At 40.0% G+C, this 23,451-nt stretch overlaps 1 protein-coding gene across 1 annotated transcript in view; it reads left to right on the top strand.

Moving 5' to 3' along the window:
* lrp8 (low density lipoprotein receptor-related protein 8, apolipoprotein e receptor) overlaps window positions 1-23,451 on the top strand; it is a gene marked incomplete at its 3' end in the record, with an annotated part of 184,217 nt that overhangs the window by 146,200 nt on the left and 14,566 nt on the right. The window contains exons 11-15 of the mRNA XM_080472772.1: window positions 2,305-2,476; window positions 6,566-6,790; window positions 10,667-10,785; window positions 12,302-12,441; window positions 21,874-22,015. Of these exons, the coding sequence (XP_080328898.1) occupies window positions 2,305-2,476; window positions 6,566-6,790; window positions 10,667-10,785; window positions 12,302-12,441; window positions 21,874-22,015 (798 nt within the window). The remainder of the gene's footprint in view (window positions 1-2,304; window positions 2,477-6,565; window positions 6,791-10,666; window positions 10,786-12,301; window positions 12,442-21,873; window positions 22,016-23,451) is intronic.

Genomic DNA, 23,451 nt, shown 5'->3' with positions numbered 1-23,451 from the left:
TATTGTCTTTGACTGTGAAATGTGTATTATGTTACTTCCAGGTGGGGAAAGCAAAATTCAGAACAAGGTCATAATCAGAGCTTCCTTCTGATGAAAATATGATTTCTCATTAATGCACTTGAAGTGAAAAGAACCAGCCTCAGTTAGTTTAGCCAACAGTTTCCATTTCTGTATTCGTGGAAATACTGATGGCGTGGGTTGACAGTTTTTGCTGATTTTAATGAGGTCGACCTCTTAGCTGAAGTTTGATATTTCCTATCTTTTAACCTTTTTTAACTTCTTGAAAGCAGGAATAAACCGAAACAAACAACGGAGAATATCTCCTAAATGATTAGACTGATTAGGAGCAGTCAGTCCAATATTTGGGTTTTAAAAGTAGATTTTAGAGGTAAAGATAACAAGTTTACCACTCAGAAAGGGCAAATAAATGACACATTCAAGAACAAATTTGCTCACCGTGAGAAGTATGAATGTCTTCTATTGGGGGCAGAGGACAAACACGAGTAGTTTCTGTTTGTGATCCCAGAGCTCTCAGGTGGCAGTGCAAAAATAATAATTCTGTTGTGGAAAAACCTGGAGGGGTTCAGAAAGGATTCTTAAAATTGTTGTCTTCCATCAGTGAGAGCTCAGGCAGCAACATGCAAAGAAGAAACCGTATAAAGAATATAAACGGCTGCAAAGCTGGAAAGAAAAAATCAGTTCACACAGTCGTTATTTATGGTGTTCCTGGTAAAACCTTTGATTTAAAATGTGTTTACAAATCTATGCATTCTTCATAATTTACACAATGTACCAACTTTGTTTTAAACGGGACATTTACAAATGCAGTCCAATTGTTTGGTGTGGTTACATGTGTGTGAGAAATCATATTTCTGGTTTATGAGTAGACGTCCTGCACACAAGGTGAAAAAACAATATTTCAGTATGTGTAGCCAAAGAACCCAAAACACAGTTAAGACAGAAAAACAACATGTCAAATGTGTTTGCAGGGTGTCTTTATTCACAAGCAGGGGGTGCTCTGCTGTTTTATCCAGCAGCAGGATACTCATTTACATGCATATATTCAAAAACCAAGCTCTTTAAATAGAAATGCCCTTTTTAAGTTGACTTTGCTCTCCATGTTACTTTGTCCTGTGAAAAATTAAGTGACTAGACAATGCTGTGCTGGCATGTGAATGCAAATAGAATACCTTGTCATTTTTCAAAGTTCGGTTGGATGATTTATTAATGTTCACATCATCAAAAATACATGATGCAAGGACCTAAGTGGTATAAATGCAACACAAGACCACAGTGATTTACGTTATGTTTTCTCTTAGGAATAGGAGTCAACACATTTTGTTTATATATGTTTGTCTTTTAAACATCATAGATAAAGACCAAGTTATTGTAGGACTACCTATATAACACATTTCTTCAGCAAATGCAGGACAAATCTATTCAAGTGCAAAACTATAGTTATAATAAAATGCACTGTAAACATTACAACATAGCAGGTTCTTCCATGCTCCTCTTGCAGGTCACATTTGTGTGGATACTTCCTGACAGTGAGCCACTTGCACTTCATATATAATTAAGTTTTCTGTCATGGATGCAAATCACACCAGAACAGGGAGAACATGGAAACTCTAAAAGCACATGCAGGGTGGGAGATGAGTCGGTTGGAGGCTTCAGGTTTGCTGATGGGGGGTTTCTACCACTCTTTTTAGATCCCTAGGATAAAAAAATATTTCAAAATCCATGAACAGGAGCTGTCTGGTTATTCTATGGACAATGAATGTTTGAAAGAATATAAAGTTAAGTTATATTTTGTGGTTTCCCTATTTGATGGAAGTCATTTTTCATACGTTAAGTCAATACTTTCGACATTTCCTCGGTTTTGTTGTTTGGATAACACCTGTAATTACATCGAACGCCACTGCCAGTGTAGTGTCACTGTGACCTTGTCGCTCTTATTCTCTATTATAATGCACATTAACAAAGGTACAGAAAAACAAGTTACCTTTAAAGCATAAATGAAAGACGTGTTGAATGTATGAATCATTTGCAAGAATAAGAATTATCTTGTTGCATGGACTTTAGTAATACCAGAAAATGGCATATTTCTTCTTCCTCATCGGCCAAATGCAATAAATGCCACCTTTCTAGGGTCAGAATAGGAATAGAACAAGTTTAAGACACTCCTCAGGTTATTAATGATCCCCTTTTGTCATCCCCCCCCCATACTCAGAGGTAAATTACAGGTAATTGAAGAAAATGTTCTTGTACACGATTGTGATATGAATGTCCTGATTTGTTCTTCAGGGAAGAGTCCATATCTGATGTTCACCAACCGTCATGAAATCCGTCGCATCGACCTGCTAAAGAGTGAATATACACAAGTGGTTCCCACACTGAAGAACGCCGTGGCCCTGGATGTGGACGTGTCCACCAACAAGATGTTTTGGTGTGATCTGTTTCATCAAAAAATATACAGGTACACACACAAACGCACATATACTGTACCTTACAGTTGGTTTGTGAAACCGTGCCTGATAGTGTAATTGCACCTTTCATGAAGTCACAGTCGTGTTTTATGAAGAGAACAATCACATTTTCCAAGTTTTTCAGATGTGGCTATATCATATATGCACATACATGTTGTGTTTTAAATACTTCTGCTTATATTCAATTCACTTTTATTCATCTCTTGTGGACTCACTCTCACCTCAAATCTATATCTAGACTCAAAATGGGAAGGTTGACATCCCTACGACAATATGGCAAGAAGACAAACAAACACACACAAACACACACGCGCGCGCACGCAGCAACAAACAAATTGTTTGTTCCTTATCTTCTAAATGCCCCGACAACTCTGAGACTTGCTGTTGCAAAGAGAAAAATAAAACTTTGGTGACAGTCCTTTCCTGCATTCCTAATCGACTAGATTATGCCGGCGGTGTAAAGGATATTTTTCAGTAGTATTTGCATATAAGCACTTGATCCTCTTGCTGCACACAAAGTAGTGGCATAACAGCATGCTACAAAATGCTTAGTGGAAAATGAAGCGCGTGTAAAACCAGCAGGAGAGGCACTCTGCAGAGCCTGAACCTCAAACTTTCCTCAGCTGTTCTTGTCTTTATATTCCTCCTTTATTCATCTTCTCTGCTTCAACCTGTCACACCGTCTGGTAGTGAGGCAGACACACCTGGAGGTGGAGCTGGTTGTCCTTCACACACACAAGGGAGCACGCATCATCGGGTGAACCCAGCAGTATCATTAAGTTGTGTGTGTGTGTGTGTGTGTGTGTGTGTGTGTGTGTGTGTGTGTGTGTGTGTGTGTGTGTGTGTGTGTGTGTGTGTGTGTGTGTGTGTGTGTGTGTGTGTGTGTGTGTGTGTGTGTGTGTGTGTGTCAGTGTCACCCTGATGGCTGGCAGGTAGTGGGAGGGGCTTTTCTGTCATTTCAGCTGAGCCATATGCTCATTCTAATTTCACTGCCTCAATAATCACCGCCATCACTCATCTATATATACACACACACATACGGTGATATATTCAAGGTTATGTTACAGAACGATGTCTTCACGATGAGATCTCTTTGTGCTGGAAATAAACTCAGACATGCACAGTTACTTTAAATGGTTTGAAACAGGAAAGTTACACACTTTAATCTACTTTGGGGTTTTTATTGATATGTATCTTGTATCTTCTCAATAAAAGTTTATTTAGTAAGTTAGTGGTTCCCAATTATAGACTCTGATTTACTAAAAGTGCAACTGAAGACAGGCAGACACCTTCAAACTGAGAGAATAGTTTTTTCATGTTGATTTTTTTTAGTTGATTTCTAGATCTAGACTATGCTGTGTGGGTTTTTTTTTTAAATATGCTTGTCGTTTTACTGGGGGATTAAATACTCTTGAGTGTTAAAACAGGAGTGGTAATTCTTCAATTTCACAAACAAAAATTACAAGAACTACAATACAACAGAAATTAAATGTTCTGTCTGTGTTGCAGACCAGAGTTTGTTTGAGAGCAGATGGTTTCAAATGGTTGAGGACTTGTTTGCAGCTCTCCAGAGTTGGACATTTTTGTGCATTTTGTGGAATGGAAAGGTCTCCAGGCCTTTTAAAGCACGGACTCCTGGATCACGATCACCGTGGTGATGTGGTTTTCCAGACTAATTCATAGTGATTAGCGTGCTACGGGTCGATGACTTGTTAACTTCTCCTCATGATGGAGATGTCTGTTGCAGACAATAGTGCAGCCAATTAAAGATGCAATCTGCTCAGTGGTCTTTGTCTCATCTGTCTCTGTCTTATTCCTCACTGCAGCCGGTCGCCTCCATCAGTTCCTCCAACCTGTTTGTTTTAGTCCAAGTACAGATTTTTAACTGAACTAGGTATTAAAATAATCTAATATCATGGTCATATGATTATATAGATAGGTGTAGTATGTGCCACAATGTTTCAAATTGTATTGTTTTTCTTATAATCAGAGAAGAATAGTTTTATAACCCTGCAAGAAACTACACATATATGATCAAGATGGAAACAGTGTGGAGGTATTAAAAAGTTTTACTTTGCTAGTTGTTAAGATCAAATGGCACTTGTACTTTTATTTATCTTAAGCTATTAGGATGCTTTATTGATGTACACATATCTGTATTTTCGTAGCGTTGCTGTGGCGCATCAGCTGAGCGGTCGCCTCTGTGTGGGTCAGACTAATGACTGAGTCCCTTGTTAAGCTGAGGTGATGCCGATGCAGACAGGCCTGATCAAGCTACGTTAATGTTTTTTAAAGACCGTTACTATGGATTCACTTAAATGAGAATACTAACACTTACTTGGGTCTTACCGTTGGGCATCAGGAGTTTACTGAAATAGTAGGGAATAAGATCCAGCTATTCAGGTCCGACTGCTACTGTTTCTAAGTATGATTAAAAAAAATTTGTGACAAGCTCAAATAGTAATTGTGAAGGTGTCACTAATTTTAAAATAGTACTAAACAGTGTGGCACTGCCAAAGAATGTGGCCTTCGCAAAGCTTTACTCATTTACTATGTATCGATAACTATTTATGTATGACTTTAAAAATATTCTCACAAGAATTTTTTAATTGTTTTGAAAAAATTTGGAAATTTTGACAAAAACTAAAGAGTCCTAAAAATATTACTAAGATTGTTGATCTGGTGTTTTCCTCACTACTCAATATCACATTGTTCCCAAAAGTAGTCATAAATTTAAAAAAAAAATACAGAATGTATTTTTCATTGATAACATTTCACATTTACAGTTGTAAGCTCTTAAAAAAAGCCATTGCTGCATCAATAATGTGAGTAGTACCTTGTGGGAGAGACAGGTGTTGGTAGAATGTTGTAATAATAATAAAAGAAAGAGGTTTGACATTATCTATAACAGTAACACAGTAGCCGCCACATTGCACCACCACCCCAAGAAGGATGAGGACGTCTGGGCTGGCAAACAGTAACACTGTCAATTAACAACACAATCTGCTTCCGAGTCCCAATCCCATCCATCTCCATCTCAACCCTGGCTCCAACTGGCTCACCACTTAAGATGTTCGGTCTATTTTATCCTTCCTGTTCACATTACTAACAAGTGACTACGGGGTGTAAACTGGGACACTGTCTTTGCCAGCTTGTTAACACAGTTGATTTGTATTGTCTTGCTTCACAGCCCCCATGTAGTGCAGAAAGCGCTGATCAACGTCTGTTACTGTAGAGGAATTTTGGGGGGAACTGAAAAGAGAAGCACAAACGTGTCAAAAAAAAAAAAAAGAAACTGAGAAAACAGGAGGTGACAGCAGAAAGAGTGTTAAAAAAAGAGAAACTGTTGTTTGGTCTGTTGGGTGAAGACGTACACATTCTACTTGTGAGGTGCTGTTAGGTGGGAGTTTTTTTTTTTTTTTTTTACAAAGGTGTCGAGTTTATGTGCCCCTCACATCCAAACAGACTGAAGTAATGAGCTTCCACCAAATACATAAATACATGGCAAGGAATGGAATCATGCACACTCGGTACATTGTGATAATAGTTCTATAATAAGGCTGTCGTATCCACTTTTCACTCTGCAATTATCACAATAAAGCAAATCAATAGGGAAAAAAAATTGAATGTAAAAAAATTTACAGCATTTAAAAATGGAAAAACAAAATACAACTGATAAGAATAAAGAACTAGATTATCTATATTGGTGTAGCTACACTGTTGTCAGGAGACATGTTTATGAAATGTTTTGAGAATTGTAAGGGCAAAATTATGTTAACAGCATGTTTAAACAAATGTTTTCCAAATGGTCTGATCACCTTTAAGGGATATATGGATGCAGGCATGCTGTCAGCTTTTCTAAAATATATAAAATAATAAAATATAGCAGAATAATCTTAATAGCAGGTCTAAAAAGCACATATAGTTAAGTGATGAAACATGAGTAGCTAAACTATTCAAGAAGTTTCAAGACATATTTTTTGATAAATGACCTTTTTGTGATCTCTTTCTGTCTCTTCATGAATATTTCACATTTTCCCGCATACTGTCTGACATCTTCTCCTCCATCCATTCACCAGTGCTTACATCAACAAGGCCAGTGACTCCTCGGAGCAGGTCACTCTCATCGACTCACTCCACTCCCCGGAGGGCCTCGCTGTCGACTGGGTCCACAAGAACATCTACTGGACTGACTCGGGCAACAAGAGTATTTCTGTCGCCACAGGAGATGGGAAGAAGAGAAAAGTGCTAATAACCACGGAACTGAGCGAGCCACGGGCTATCGCAGTGGATCCACACCAAGGGTGAGTTAGAGGTAGTTTTTACAAGTTAGCCTGAGAAGTCAGGATAGTGTCAACAGAAATAATGTGATGATAAGTACTTGACTTAAAAAATGTGATCCCATTTTCAATGATATTTGGGAGAATTGAAAAGCATGCAAGTTATTGATCAAGCATTCTTTGATACCATCTTTGTCGGACTTGGGGTTAAAGGGACTCTAGCATATCCGGGCTTATATTACATAAATCTAGTTCTGGTTGTGAGAACATGAAAAGACATCCACACTCACACTAACGACCAACTTAGGGCCCCTTTAAAGCGGTTGTGAATATGCGTTTCAGGTGATCAGATCACATGTCAATACCAATGAATTTCTGGCTAACCACTTGAGTTCGGATTGTATTACTACTTCTACATCACTTCCGCTAAATAGCCCTTGTTGTGATATAAGTCATCCAGCTTGCACTAGATGCTATCCTCTGCCCAGGCCATTATAAAACACAGAGTCTCTGCAAACCTCCGGGCACTGACGTCCGTGTTTTTTTCCATAACATGTAACAGTGTCCAAGCCTTTGTTGGTGGGCTTCACCTTGCAAAGTTGAATGTTTCAAAACCCCTCTTTGAAAGTCAGTATACACAGTCAGTATTCACACACACACACACAAAAATTGGATTCCTGAAAAAAAAAAAAAAAAAGAGACTACCAGGACATTGAAGTCCATTTTAGCACACTCAGAGTTGATATAGGGAAAATAAATCTTAAGTCAGTCAGCACAGCAGCACTGAATCCATCTGTTTGATTAAGCAGTTTAACAATTATTTGGAGATCAGCTGTGCTGCTTCCATTTCTGCCTCTTTCTCTTTGTCTCGGATGTCTTGAGTCCCTAAAGGAATATTTTCACAGTCCCATAAAGATAGACTGTCATCAAATGGATGCTAATGTAGCCAAACTTTCAAAGGGCTGTCATGGTCCCACATAGTCATTCCAAAGGGGTCCCTGTTCTAAGTACCTTCTCTTTCACACAGTTCCTATCTCCCTTATGTGTCCTTAAAGCTTGTTTCAGGAGTAAAACTGTATAATTTTGGAGTGAAAATGAGAGCACAGACAGATGGGAACATTGCATGAGCCAGTCAGATTAGTTTCTCACGCTCACTTTTTCTGAAAACGGACTTTGATAAAGGTCTACAACTTTTATAATCAAAAGTGCCATTTTTGGTTCAAATAGCATGGGTGGAGGAGCTAAATTCAGAATAGGTTCAAATTACTTGACGAAATACAGTCCAGAGAATCAAATACGAAACAAGCAGTGGGATCTAAGACAGAAGGTGCTTCAGGGAGTCCAGACTGAAGCAATAACAAGTAGTTAACAAAGAGCACAACCAGAGCCAGAACTGCACATAGAGTTGAACAGGTAATAAGACTGGTGACAAGGACTATAAACAGACCTTTATATAAACCCAGGGTGGTCAGGCTTGACAAATCATAGGGGGAAAAAATTGAGGATAACAATTAGGTTAGACAAATGAACGGCATAGCAACAAGACTCAAGGGATGAGATGAGTGAAGGCACTAAACAGAGTAGGATGCAGGGAACAGGGCGAACAGACTGGGCCGCTCGGAAGGGCCAATTTAGAGAAAGGCAACTTGACGATAACTTTCCAAAGTGTCATTCAGCAACAAGGTGCGCCAACTGGGCCACTCAGGAGAGTCGCACAGAAACAGAGCAAAACAACTTGGTTGCTCCGGATTGTTGCTCCGAAACAAGGCGAAAAGACTGGGCCGCTCCAGACGGTCACATGGGGACGGGACAAACAGACTGAACTGCTCCGGAAGGCTGCATGATGACAGGGTGAGCAGAATGGGCTGCTCCAAAGGATCACTCGGAAGCAGGGCAAAAAGACAAGGCTGCTCTGGAGGGCACATGGGGCAATGGCACAGGAACTTGTTCCCCTTGGAGGGCCTCTCAGGAACAGAGCAAGACTGGCTCTCTCTGGAGGGCTTGGGGACTGGGCAAGAACAGTGGCCCAATCTGGAAGGTTGCCAAGGAACAGGGCAAATGGGTGTCGGAACGCAGAGCCCCTCTGGGAGCCAAGCAGGTGGCTGACGGCATCAGGGGCAGAGCCCCTACAGAGGCTGAGCAGGACGCCAACAGGATTGAAGGCAGAGCTCCAATGAGGGCCAAGGTGAAGGCCAGCAGTGATAAAAGCAGAGCCCTTCTGGGGGCTGAAAGGGGGCCAATGGTATTAAAGGCAGAACCCCTCCATGGGCCGAGCAGGAGGCCAACGATGATGGAAGCATAGCCTCACCAGGGGCTGAGCAGCTAGCCACAGGTGGCAGTATCCTTCTGGGGGCTCAAATCAATGTTGGGTACAATAACAGATGGCGGTGGTCCCCCGAAGACCACTTCAGAGATGGGCAGAGAAGCTGACTGAGGGTGGGCCCTCCTGAACCCCCTCAAAGATGGGCAGAGAAATGGATAGAGGTGGAGCTTCGAGGACCCCCTCCCTCAGAGATGGGCATGGAAACAGACTGAGGCAAGTCCTTCTATACCCCTCAGAAACTGGTACAGGAACTGAATAGCAAAAAAGACCCTCTACCTCCTGAGAGGTGGGCAGAGAAGAAGAGGGAGGCATAATCTTCTGGACCCTCTCAAGGCCATAATGAGAGGTGGTGTTGCCGGTATGGCTGGCGTCCATTTCAGCTTCTGTAGTGAGGTAGCGTCTAGGTATCCAGAGTTGAGGTGTGGGATGGCGTTGACGAGTCGGCTGGCACCTACCAGGTCTTCTCCTCCAAACTAAGTGGGATACAAGCAGGCTGTGGGCTGGCAGTTTTGAAAATAGCAGACAGAAAGCCAGCAAGAAGGTCAGGCAAACTTATTGCAATTGGGCTTGAGAATACTGTACAACGTCTGAGGCTCTTTGACAGCTTTATGGTCAGCTGCTTTCTGGTAAAAGAAGTGCCTGTTGGCTGGCTATCCATGAGCCTCTGCCAGGGCAGTCTTTTTGACGATCTCTTAAAACGTGATCAGAAAGTCCAAAAAATCTAACCATCTGTTGCTGAGTCCATGCCAACGCTGGTGTGTACTATCATGAAGCGGGGAGGGTGGAGCTGAAATCAGGTTAAGGTGATCTTTATTAGATGTTGTAGAGTCTAAAAAAAAACCTAAAAAAGCTAATACCAAACAAGCAGTAAGATACAAAATAGAAGTTACAACAGGGAGTCTAGAAAGGGGCTTTGGCATACAGAAGACAGAACAAGCATAACCAGAACTAAGACTAAGCTGATAGGTAGAGAGGTAACTGGATATGGGGACACCAAACAGAGCTGAACAAACGGACCAACCAAGACGTGCAGACACACTGAGACGGTCATACGTACAACTTCTAAACTTTAAAAATAGAGAGGAATAATGGCTAATTTATAAGTAATTTTGTGAAAGCTAGTGTGAGCCACTCCTGAGACGCTAAAGATTACAAACTTTTTGCTCTCGTATCCTCCGCAAATTACCTGTAGAAAAGACTTCTGTGCTTCCCTCCCTTTTCTAATTTGCCAAAACAGGGCAGTGAAGCTAAACACTACAAACACCTCCCACAAGCTTTCCTAAATATAAGCTATCAAGAGTTTCCCGGGTGTGTTTGAGATTATTATAAGTGTCTTTTATGATTTTCTTTGACAACTGCAATTCTAATTTTGTGAGTGTCAAGACAGGCAAAGCCTCAGGGCACCCCTGTGATCTTTGATGTCTCAACCATTGGTGTACCTTTCCTCAGGTTAGGAGCCACTGAACTATTGAAGAGTCCACTTGATAAATATTTCTTACCTCCTCCAGGGGATCCCTTCATTTCCAGCGTTGAAAACACTGTGGTCTGATCTAATTCATTTGTGTATCGTCTTGTAGTTTCATATATTGGTCAGACTGGGGCGATCAGGCCAAAATCGAGAAGGCCGGTACAAACGGAGTGGACCGACAAGTTCTGGTATCCGAGCACATCGAATGGCCCAACGGAATCACCCTTGGTAAGAAAAACATGTATCTGCCATGCTCATTGAAGAAGGTAGATCAAAGTCTAAGATGATACACCGACAGAAAAAAAATAAAAATCTATGAGCTCTCAAGGCAATTTTAATAACAAAGTTACATTGCAAACATCTCTGTTGAGAGAAAGAAAAAAGTGGCTTGAGTAAACCGACACAGAGAAGGAAAAAAAAAGTTGATGGAGGGAAACAAAGAGACAAACAGCAAGAATTGAGAAAAGAAAAATCCCTGGGTGCTGCACCCCAAGTAGCTCTTATTGTTACAGCTCAGTTTGTGTCTGGCTCTCATCAATCAAGCCAGGCGAGTATGAACCTCCGAATTAATAAGCCAGACGCTCTGTGCTGTCGATACCTCCCATCATCCCTTTCAACTCCCACAGCAGCACCAGCCAATTTCTCTCGGCTGCCCTTGCCTGAGGAGAAATGGAAGCACACAGTCGCCACACTCTGTGGAATTGAGGTGTCGCTGCATCTGTATGAAAACAAATTATTTTTTAGAATAAGGCGAATGAGAGAGTTGGACAGACTTGTTTGGCAGTGCCGTGGGAGAATAGGTGGATTATTTTCCTCCTTGGTCATTGATTTCATACAGAGCAAGTGATTGCCTGTGTCAAGAACGATGAGTGAAAATGACTGTTTGGCTTTTCCATTTCTCTTTGGCATAATATTATTAATTCTGTTCTTTTTTTATACTACTCTACAAACATTGTTAAGCATGTGGTCAAATGTATGCTTGATTGAAGACTTTTGTGATTTGGCTGTTATACAAGCTGAAATGAAAACCTCAATTTATCAAAGTGGAATGTATAACAGGGAGAGAACATGCTTGTCTGCTCGGTATAGCAAATAAAAAAAAGTTCACCATGAAAGGCTGATTTTTTTAATTGAATTTAAAAGTAAAATGAATGCAGTTATGTTTTAGGCCTCCTTTTAATAGACATATTTCTTTGGAGAAAAAAAATTATCTCAGGAATTTAAAAAATTCTAGCAAAACATGTCTGAAAATGTTTGCCTCTTTTCTTATTTGCACAATTCTTACTAAACTTTGCAAAGGCAATGCCACACTGGGATTATGCCCTTTGCTGTCACTTTCACTGCAATAGTTAAGCTTTCAAACTAACCACAACACGCCTTTACGCCCCAAAGCAAGGGAAAATGAATGATGGAGGCCTAAACCAAACAGTATCTTGGACCAATACATAAACTGTAAAACAGCATGTTTTTTCAAAGGCAGGTTCAGTAAGACTAATGAATTTGCTCAAGGGCACGTATATTTTCCTCTGCAACGAAGTCAAGCGGCAATATTACAATCACATCTGTGTTTTTCTCAGTGCAGGGCCTCCGCCCGTCATGTCAAAGAAGATTGATGGTGTAGCTGCCGGGCCATTGCATTCATACACCTTTCACCCGAGGCCTTTTCTCGCCAAGTGACCTCTCTCTCTTTATTTTGCTCTCATTTCTTTCTTCATCTTTTTTGTTCTTCCCCACATCTCCTCAGATTTGTCCAACCGACGTCTCTACTGGGTGGACTCAAAGTTGCACCTGCTCTCCAGTGTGGATCTGAATGGAGACAACCGCAAAGTGCTGCTGTCCTCTCATCACCACCTGGGACACCCCTTCGCCCTCTCTATATTTGAGGTACAACTCAGATAGTGTATAATTCACAAACTGTTTTTATTCTTGGGGTTGGCAGGGATTTCCTTTGTGTGTTTGTGAGACGAAACAAACAGTAAAAGGTATTTTTTAACAATTCTGTGGTCACTTAGTCCAGTAGTGAAAATACATCCATGCTTACTGAACTCAACCTCGCAGGTTTGAAGTCCACTTGGTGATTGTGTATCTCTGGACTTGCATCATTACTCAACTAGAAGTTGAGGTGACTAACTGATTGTGTGTTCGGCATGATGCCTGTTGTTGTGATAGCAGCAAATGATTTTGTGATTGGTGATTGGTTGCCTCCCTAACTAAGATAATTAAACAATTAGCGCAAGCAACCGCCTGATGAAAGAGGTCATTGTGGAGTAGTGATTAGCTCTGTCACTTGTTAGGTAAATGTCCCTGATTCAATGCTGTTGACCTAACCTATTTGTGTGCACTTTAATGATAATCCTTGTTTATAGCTACCTGGCATGGAAATTGTTAGAGTACAAGACTGAATAAATAGAATACTAATTTGTGGTGGGACATGGTGATTAAAAAAAAAGCCTATTTCATGAGCGACTTTGTAATAAATTGCAATTAATCACATCTTAAATGCAACCCAGTGTCTGCTGTGATAGACATTTATGTAGACTGCTGACTGCTGCTGCCTATTTACGCTGATGTATCAGCACTGCTATTATATTAGATGAGGACCCGCTTCGCCTCCGGTTGAGTCAGTGCTGCTGGAGAAAAAAGTCTTCACACAGTTAAAAAAAATCATAACTCGCTGAACTTTCAACTTAATTTGTCTTGGTTTGTCACAAACAGGAAGCATTGGATAAAGTTATTATCCAGGACGTTGTAATTTCAAATGTGGCGTTTCATGCTTGATTAAGATAGGTAAAGCACTTTTTCAAATTAGCTCATTTAATATGGCTTTCCGAGGTGTACTGAGAAAGTATCATAAAAACGTGAAAATGAGGCCAAATTAAAAAGCATACATTTTCCGGGCATCAATCTCAACAGGTAATACAAATCTAACAGAGCTGGAAAGGCACAGTATGTAAGATTCAAATCAAAGTGTTTTTTGTGTTCAGTGCTTGTAGTTTCCCGTCTCTTCTCAGTCTGGATGATAGAGTCTTGGCAGTCTGACTGTCAGTGGTTGTCAAGAGATACTGTATGTCATCAGTGTTCATGCTATTCCATATGATAGGGTTGGCTATAGAAAGTCTAACGATTCCGTGTTTAGCATTGTCACACTGCAGGTAAAAAAGGTTCCTATTTCCCATTTGGCTGTGTTTGCATATGTGTATGTGCATGTTTTTTTGTTTATTTTCAGTTTCTCTCTGTTCGACTGGCGGTCTGTCCAGAAAGTACCCTGTTTCTTTCCCCATGTAATCTGTGATAGTCTCCAGCGCCACAGTGACTGTGGTCTAAATGAAATGAAACAGAAGAAAGTTCCTGATACCCGATGCTTCTTGATGGTTGTCGCTGCAAAAAGAAAATACTACAATGTGCATGCATGGGAATAAGAAAATGGAATGGTTCAAGAAGTTGAGGAAAAGATGAGTCATTGAAAGAACTTCAGCTGACTGTGAGATTGACTGAAGAGAAATTGAGATGTTTCAAAAGTTAAGTAGCAGGATAAACCTAGAGAAAGAATCATCGAGTCGGAGTAGAGTACAGCAATCGATAAAACTAATTTGGGTGAATTTATTGAGGTGGGGACTGAGTCAGTCTGTTAGAGCCCGATCAAGTGAAGAAGGCTTAGAAGGTGGAAAACAGAACCAGAGGGGAGCCAAGCGAGGCCGGAGGTGGAGAAAGCAGGAGGTGAAATGTGATCATTGAGAAGTACTTCTTTGGCCCCTCTCTTGGCTGCACACACTGTGGTGATGAGAAACAAAGGAAGGAAGGGACATCCATCATACCCAGCTGCGAGTGTGAGTGTGTGCGTGCGTTTCATATGTGTGTAGCTGAGAGACTGACCAGTGTTTCAGGCAGCAGTGAAAGTTCAACCCTTGGAGATTAATCGCCCTCTGCCCTTCTCGTCTTTGTTCTTTTCTGGTTATGATACAGGCCAAATTAAACATCTTTTAGTGGTGCAGGAGTTTGCTCTGTTCCCTGCAGCCCCATGGAAGGAAGAGACTGAGCTCAGAGATGCCTGGCTCAAGATATCAAAATAATACACCTTTATGGTCTCGTAATTAATTTTGGCTCCCCACTAAGAAAATGTCCGAACAATTAAGTAACGATTGCAATTATGTGGAGATTTTAATGATACAAGAATTGAGCAATGGTCATCTAGAAAACAGAAGGCCACACACATTTGTAGCTGAGGGTGAAATGTGTAAGATGAGACACACCAGCAATAATTAAGGTTTTATGCTGTACTTCACCATTAATGCGATATTCTATTAAGAGCAGAGACATATATATGTGTGTGACTTTGTGTTTTTGTAGTTGTAGAAAAGGATCAGTTGGAGGAGTCTGGCATATTCAACTGCACAGCACAGACTTTAAAACATGCAGGTGGGAATGGCCTGATTCAGAAAGTCAGTGCAGAGTTAATAATAATGTATTATATGAATAATGTGTGGTGAAGTAATATGTCACTGTAGCACCACAACCTTTGTCTTTAAGGTCCAATTCTGTATTTATTTACTTGAGAAACACTATATCTCCTTGCTATTGCACTAAACTCCTCTTGGCATCAATTTGAAAGATGTCTGATTTGATAACATCTGTCTACGTTTGTGTGTCGTCGGTAGTTCATCTCAGCCACTTTCTTACTGCTCCTTCTTGTTGTCACTAGTTCTTATTCAGTTGATAAATTTCTTCTTTCAAGAAATATTGACATCCAAATTATAGTCTCCTCCTCCCTGATTTAACTTCAGTTTGATTGACCAGTGTGCTGAGAGCTCAGCTAATGCGCCACAGCTCCACTACAACAATACAAGTATGTGCGCATTGTTGGTGAAAAATGATCTGACCCCTGTCTTGAATTCGGTCGTTTTGAGTATTTTGAACAAGATATCAAAGCCACCAAAAAAAATACCCTCTGGCAAGCAGAAGCTGCATGTGAAAAATGTTGGCGTCTGTGTCCAGGAGGATTAAATCTGCTACCAAAAAAACATGTTGGACTTTGGACCAAGCAATGGGATTTACAGTTGAACCTGTAAAAAACAACGTACTAATAAATATTGTTTTAAATCAATGATGTGATTGATACAACCAATCATGTACTTGACTGACATTTTTACATAGTTTTTGGAAGAATACTACAGAAACAAACATATAAGGTCCGATTAGAGTCAGTGTCAACAATCAACAGATATTTTAGATATAAAAATGTGGCAGCTCTGAAAATCCTCTCACATCCTGTCACATTTTATCACAGACAAACATGATATAGCCTCTTATAAACATTCCTTCTCTGTACATGCATGTCTACACTGTAGCTTCTTTGAATTTGCGAGATATGGGTTGTCACAACTGTGAATTTCAACGAGTTGTTGGTCCCTTATTGTAGCCTTTCATACTCTTGAATGATGCACAGTGAATGTTACAAGTCATTACGCATGAGCACAACATCTCCACACTTCACCCTGCTACCAGGTCTTAACACTGTGGGACCTCCTATATCAATGTCTGAACACACCGCCACACACGCATAAAGACACTCACACACACATGCAAACCCTTTCCGTCAGTATTCACCCCCTGCCTGCACACCGAGCCCTGAGGAGATGTAGATCGCAGAGCCATGCAGAGAGAGTAATGTTTTCTCTTTCTCCTGCTTTAGTGTCAATGCATTACTTTTTATCCTCTTTTGTTTGACTTGAGGGAATGGGAGAGGAGATGAAATGGGATTGTGAAGAGGAAAAGGGAGGGTGATCGGAAAAAAAAAAAGTAGACCCTGGAAGTCAGTATGGTAAGGAAGGGAGCATATAATGGCTTTACGATAAGTGTTTGGCCTGTTGCCACAAACTCAAATGCTGCAGGGTGGCTTTAACTGTTACTGAAACTGCAGCATGAGCACAAGGTCAATTAAAAGAGAAGTGGTGAACGGTGTAGGACGAAGAATTGTTAGCTTGAACAAAACAAGGGAGGAGGATAACGAACAATGGCATGTCTGAATACAGTCTAATACAATCTCAATGTTTCTCAATCAACATTTAAAAAAAACAGGATAAACCAGACAAGGTCCACAACAAATAATGTTTTCTCTGACCAGTTCTCAAAATTGGTAAAGAACAAAATAGTTAGTTTCACAAAGACATTAACGATAGAAGAAGAAAAAAAAAACACCAGAAATATCTGTACACATCCATGTTGGTGTAATCTTCCTAAACAGTATTTCTTTTGCAGTGTGATGCCAACAAAAATCTCAACATGTTCTGAAATGTTCTCAAATCGGAAATAAAAGTCTCTGGTGGTATATATCCCAAAGTTGTGTTGAATACCTTCAGAACTGGACAAGACAAGTATTTTCTAAGCGCATTCATTTGGTTCAGCTTGAAGGTGTTGCTTAACTTGTTCCTTCCCTTAAGTGGGACCGTCTGTGGCCCACTCTTGTGCAGTGGATCTGGATGATCTGTGTTCTTCTTCATTGTTATTGAAATGCAGGGCGTTCTTGATGGCTTCTCATATATTCAGATTCATGGTGTCAGCTACCTGGTACACCGTGCTGGCTTTATGCCAAAGCATGCTTGTGCCTGGTAATTCTTTCTGTGAGATGTAGACCACTGCACTCAGGAATTGCTCCATTTCTGTAGTTTAGGTGTTTATTGGGGGGGGTCACACTGTATAGCATACTGATATGACTGCTCTGAAAATAATTCAAGGATTTCTTCTGGAAAAAACCAAAAAAAAGCTTGACGTATTGATAGAGGCATAGAATATCTTTAAATATTGGGAGATAAATCCACTGGATGTTTATTGGAGTTGGCATAGGTGGCTGTTTTTCATCTGGGTAGGTGTGGAATACCAAGTTCAATCCTTCCTCTACACCGCTTATCCTGTGCAGCATCACGGGTTGCTGGAGCCGATCCCAGCTTACTATTCACACATAGGGGAAACTTAGGGTCACCAATTAACCTCACATGCAGATTTTGCACCGTGGGAGGAAGCCGGAGTACCCGGAGGAAGCACACGCACACATGGGGAGAACATTGAAACTCCACACAGAAAGGCTCCGGGTCTCACCTTTGGAATTTCTCTACACTTGTCCAGTTTTGGACTGTGGAAACCACTTTGAAACCTCTTGCTACTGTGATAGGCACTAAAAGAATATCACATATTTTGTTAAAGCCTGGGTTAACTAAACAATTCTGATCTGAATAGATTTTTTATTTTTTTATCTGACAAGTTGATGGAAAACATTAGGAAAAACATAACAAATGATGAAACAAGCTTTCGAAATAACATGAAAAAAATCACTTTATTCAACTAAGAAAATCTTTCTATTAGAAATATGATTAAAAAAAAGACGGATCTGATTTTTAAAAAAATTAAAAAATCTCCATCACTTGTCCTCATACTTTGTAGCATCATCCATTTCCGACAGTGACACGGCACAAAAAAAGCACATTATATTGTTCAGAAAATGAGTGGCTTTAACAAAGAATACAAATCAAGCCTGCCAAAAAACAAAGGCTTCTAAAGATGAGTGAGGTGTCTTTGTTTGAGCCTTCATTTGTAGTTTTCTGGCACCGCATCTCAGTACACAGGAGGCATCTAAAGCTTAATGGACAGATGTGTCAGTCAGACAGCCCCAACATTTGTTCTTGTGGGACCGAATCATGACAAAATCATCAATGGCTGTTTTCCCCTTGACCCCCAAATGACTCCATATCCATTCAGATGTGCTCTCCCCCCCCCCCCCCCCCCCGACAGACACAGCTCCGATTGATGTGATGCAAAGCCTTGTGTTCTCCAGCCCGTCTGTGTTTTGACGGCTCACTTCTGGCCTATCCTTCGACACATAAAAAATTCACCTTGATCGTACGAGGAAAAGATCCACCCTCCTCTGTTTAAAGCCTTCAAGGTCATGAAAAGAGACATATGCAGGAACTGACAGTGGAGAAAAGCAGGTAGATGAAGAACGACACCCAAAGAGAGACAGAGAAAAGCTGTGTTATCAGCATGGTTGATATTTATTTTAGCTCTACTGTGATACCAGTAAAGGTTATCTGAATCCCAGTGAGGGGGAGAAGTGGAAAGATGTGAAGATGGATGGTTTAAGAAAGGTCAAGTCCATTGATAATCCTGCACAAATGAAAAGCAAGAATGTCTGCTCTGCCTGAACCATGCCTACATACAAACACACAATGTACAAACGTGTGCTGGGAACCTCAGAAGGTCTTTACCTTAAAAGAATCTTATCTTCTCTCAATCTTATCTTTTTAACCTTCTTGTGATCCCAGCATCTGGGTTTTGGCTCCCTGTCAATGTTTTTCCTTTATTGATGCATACTTGCATTTATGACACAGATTGTGGAAACCATGGCAACCATGTGCCATGACCACTTGTAATCCGTATGCTGTTATCCTGTCGGATCATGAAGGAGATTTGTTACATGAGCAGAAGGGAAATTGAGAAATTTACCGAAGGTAAAATATACAGCTTCAAGCTTTTAATGTTTTGTTTTTTTTGTTTTTTCTCAGGTGAGTACAGCAAAGAAAGCTTAGTTTTTTTCTAGTGATTTTATTTTGTAATGACTAATAACTGTGAGACTTTTACTTATTACACATAAATTAAAGCAATCGTAATTCTGAACACTGTGACTGACAACTCATCAAAACTACAAATCGAGGGCCTTCAAATACTGTGACGATTCTTAGAATTGTTTCAAAAGTACTCCTATTACATAAACGTTAAAGATCTAAAAAGTACCGTTTTTCTTTGTGACGCTCGGTTACGTAGATCAACATTAATGGTAGGACTCTTGTTTTCTTTATACTAGAAGCAACGATTTTCAATTTAAGCCCGTTTCCATGGAAAAATCAATCCATAAAGAATCTTAATGTTTACACAACAAAATCAGGTTCATTCTTTAACTTTATTGTTGACTGCTGTGTGTTTAAATGTAACACTAAGGATTATCTTGACATTAGCTGTGGTGTTTGTGCTTGAGGCTACATGTTTAACCTTGAGGACTTGCCTTGGTAATATGTGAAGTCTTTGTTGCATGTTTTGGACAAAGCCATGCTCGTATCCACTGAAAGAGAATTTCTCAAGTTCACTCAGAAATTCTATGTCCCAGGTTTGAAAATATAGTGTTGTTAAGTAAGTTATTTTATTTAAATTGCGGGGAAATAATTAACCAATATTGATAAAGACCCATCCGTAGTTGTTTATTATATTGAAGTCCCATAACAGTAATTCAGCTATTTTAGAGCTCTTCTTCTGCTCTACCGACATTTTTCTTAGGTTCAAGAAGCCTTTCATGAGACAGGTGAAACATCTTAAAAGCTTCAAGCAAGTCCAGCCGCCTTCATGTTACCTCTAGACATGCATATTTCCCTGGTTGAGCCTCATTTGGCCATCTTATAGAAATACAGGTTGATTCGAAAGCAGTCCTCAGTACATCTGTGTAGTTTGTGGCTTCTCACATCTTTCTCTAGATAGTTCTTAAAATATTTTCTCCAAGCTTGTGGCCAGGTGAGTCAGCCAAAAACGCAAGCTTAGTAATGCCCTGGTGAAGAAAGATATTATTGTTGCTTTGTGGACCATGAAGTCCTTCTGGGATTCTTCAACGTCTCCATAAAGCTTAGCCTAGCAGAAGCTGTAGTGATGTAGTTATAGAGCGACGGTGAGCGAAGACATGGCTCTCAGGAGTTGAAGCAGCTTAGAGGTTTGACACTGAATGTGACACTTGCAGCTCATTGCCCAGACATATCTGTGTTCGTGTGAGTTCTGTGTGCGCTCCAGCCGGTCTGTCCTTGTGAAGCTTGAATATTTCGATGCATCCACTGTGATAGTCTTCTCCGCAGCACATGGTTCTGCTTTGATCAAGCACCCTGTAAACGTGGGTCTTTAATAGAAGCGGAAACTTTCAGGGGCAAAACTAAATCAAATGTCTGGCTTTTCAGAATAAGAAGCATTTTTCAGATGGTCTCATGGTTTACATACACGACTCTTCTGACACAAAAAGCAGTAATGCTATTTAAATGTCCTTGATGCTATGGTTCTATTCAGATTTTTACAGGTACAACACATTTTTATGCCTGCAACTTAATGTCCGCAAATGATTATAGGTTGTTAAAAGTTCTTACTTAGGGTTATATCTCAAGATACAAACACAATGAACCCGGGAACAAAAGAATCATCATTTCCTGCTTTGCTTCTGAGAATAAGCTGAAGAACAGAAGCTTTTACAACAAACAACTCGGGCTGATGTTTTTCTCAAGAGGATGTCTTCTCCGCACTGCTAAAGCTGTGTTTTCACTGTAAATGCTGCTTTTGTTCTGGTAAACACTTCCCTGTCTTTTTTACTCACTGTACAGTGAGAAGAAGATGTAGTTTGACTAAGACATAAACTACCTTCAAAAGATGTCAGGGATTTTGTGTTTCATTGAAATTAAAACAGATTGTATGATTAGGAGGTCTGGTTAGAATACAAGAATACCAATATGGTTTGAAACATGCCTTTTTCATTGTTGTTGTTTTTAATGGTCTTTAATTGATCTATGGCAGAACAGATTTCTAAGGTTTTGTTATTTCACCAGAGAAATGTTTGTTTTCATCAATGCAATTTCTACTTCTGCCTGTAAATACTTCTTTCTGTATGTCTCATAATACGTCAATCGGTATTCTAAAGCAACATTGATGCTTTTGACGACAATGGATTAAGCGGAAACATTTTCTTTAATATTTCACCTAAATAGTTTTACCCTCTGATGCAGTGTCTTATCACCAGTTTTGCGCGGTGAGACACGAAGCTTGTGCATTCATTCTGCTGCAACTAAGTGCCTTATCTGTTTTTGTTTTTATCATAAACGCTAACTCCCAGTGGGCCTGTCCTTAACGAATGCCGTACTCCCTACATTTAAATAATATTCCACTTATGCAAAATAAATGAATGCAGTGGTATGCAGATGATATTAAATGTTCACTTGGGAAATGGTTGCTGTGTAGCACGGAAATAAATCTGAATTGCAACAAACACATCACTGGACGTGTGGGAATGAAAGTTTTAATCGGGGTAGCAGAAACAGTGGGTCTACTTTAGTAGACTAAACTGGACTAAAGGGTGAGGTGCCAATGTATTGGAGCACATGGATTGAGGGATGGTGCATAATCTGGAAAATCAAAGGTGTGTTTTGGTATAACATGTATAACATATTTGCAAAACAGTCCATTTAGTTTATTGAAATTTGTTTGAGCTAAGTGTGACGTATGTAAATCTGTCTTTTCGTTTTAATCCAGGACCGAGTATATTGGACAGACTTGGAAGACGAGGCCATATACAGCGCCAACAGACTGACTGGACACGATGTGGCAAAGGTAGCAGAGCACCTCAACAACCCCCTGGACCTGGTGGTGTTTCATGAGCTGAGGCAGCCCAAAGGTAAGACACAAAGTAGAGGAGAAGCATTGGAGTCGCAGCCAACATTGTTCAATGTTGGTGAGCAAAATGAGTTCCATGTTACGGGAAAATAAACAAACACATTTCTGCAGAGCAATGTTCTGAAATGTTCATGAATTGATCACTTTGAAGACTATCAGAGACTACTTAATTTGTTGTTTACCTTTCATTGTAACTTGGATTTTTTTTGTCTGTCTATTGTCTTTATTTATTTTAAAGATTGTGAATGAAATAAAATCTCGGCTATCAATTTACATGTAGTGACATTAGAATATAGCTAAAATCTATATAATTCATATGAGAGAGAGAAAAGCTGAATTTATGATTTTTTTACAAATATTTCTGACACCATCTACAAAAAAAAAAATTGAAAAAAGAAATACCTGACAACTCCAACAACCCAAAATACTCCAAAAAGTCTAGTTAGAAGTGTTTCTATATTTTACTCTTTAGAAAATTAGAGTAAACCAACGTGTGAAACTGAATCAAAACAAACAACTTTTTTTAGATGTACCTTTGGAGACAATCATATTTTTGTTCAATTTTATTCATATATCACCAGTAACTACAGTCATCTCAGTTTTACAGAGAATAACCAAACTGTTCCAAATGAGCAAAATAGAAGGCCATAGTGGAAAGAAAAAGTAAGTTGTACCAAGCAGAAACACTTTTTGCAATTGTTTCTTTGAAGCTCAGGGGTGGTGGGTTCAGAAGTTTCGGTTGCTGATACATTATAGTGAAAGAGAAAAGTATGAGACCGAGACAGAGAGCAGCAAGTAAACATCGCAAGTTATCATCAGGAGGAAACCCATCCATTCTCTGCATACTTGATGGGGGCAGGAGGCTCAAATCATGTGCTTCCTGTTCCACAGTCAGAGGAATGGACCTAATCATTTTACAGCAACTGAGCAATGTGTCTAATTAGCATGAGCATGTCTACTTTTCATCCATTAATAGATAAGGGACCATTTTCAACTTCCATGGTGACTTCTGTGTATGTCCAGGATCCATAAACACACCCACATGTATTAGAAATACCCACAAAATAGTGAAAAGGAAGACACAGTTAAAATCCTGTTTGAATGTGTAGTGTTGAAATATTTGTAGATAAAGCATAATATATAATCTGCAAATTATTTGACATGGTACATAAAAAAAAAACCTGATGTATTTCATTAGATTCACAGTTGTGTTCTCCATGTCAAACAAATTCTCTATCATCAAACACAAGGTGTGAGTGTATGTGTGCGTGCGTGCGTGCGTGCGTGCGTGCGCGCGCGCGTGCGTGTGTGTGTGTGTGTGTGTGTGTGTGTGTGTGTGTGTGTGTGTGTGTGTAGTCGTGTGTGTTTGACGACGTGTGCCAGCAGTTTGTTTGTGTGTGGGTCGGCCTCTTCATGCTTTGTTTTCTCTCTTCACTC

Source organism: Lipophrys pholis, assembly GCF_963383615.2.
Source record: "Lipophrys pholis genome assembly, chromosome: 10".
Classification (NCBI taxonomy): domain Eukaryota; kingdom Metazoa; phylum Chordata; class Actinopteri; order Blenniiformes; family Blenniidae; genus Lipophrys; species Lipophrys pholis.
This window is presented reverse-complemented; position numbering and strand designations above follow the sequence as displayed.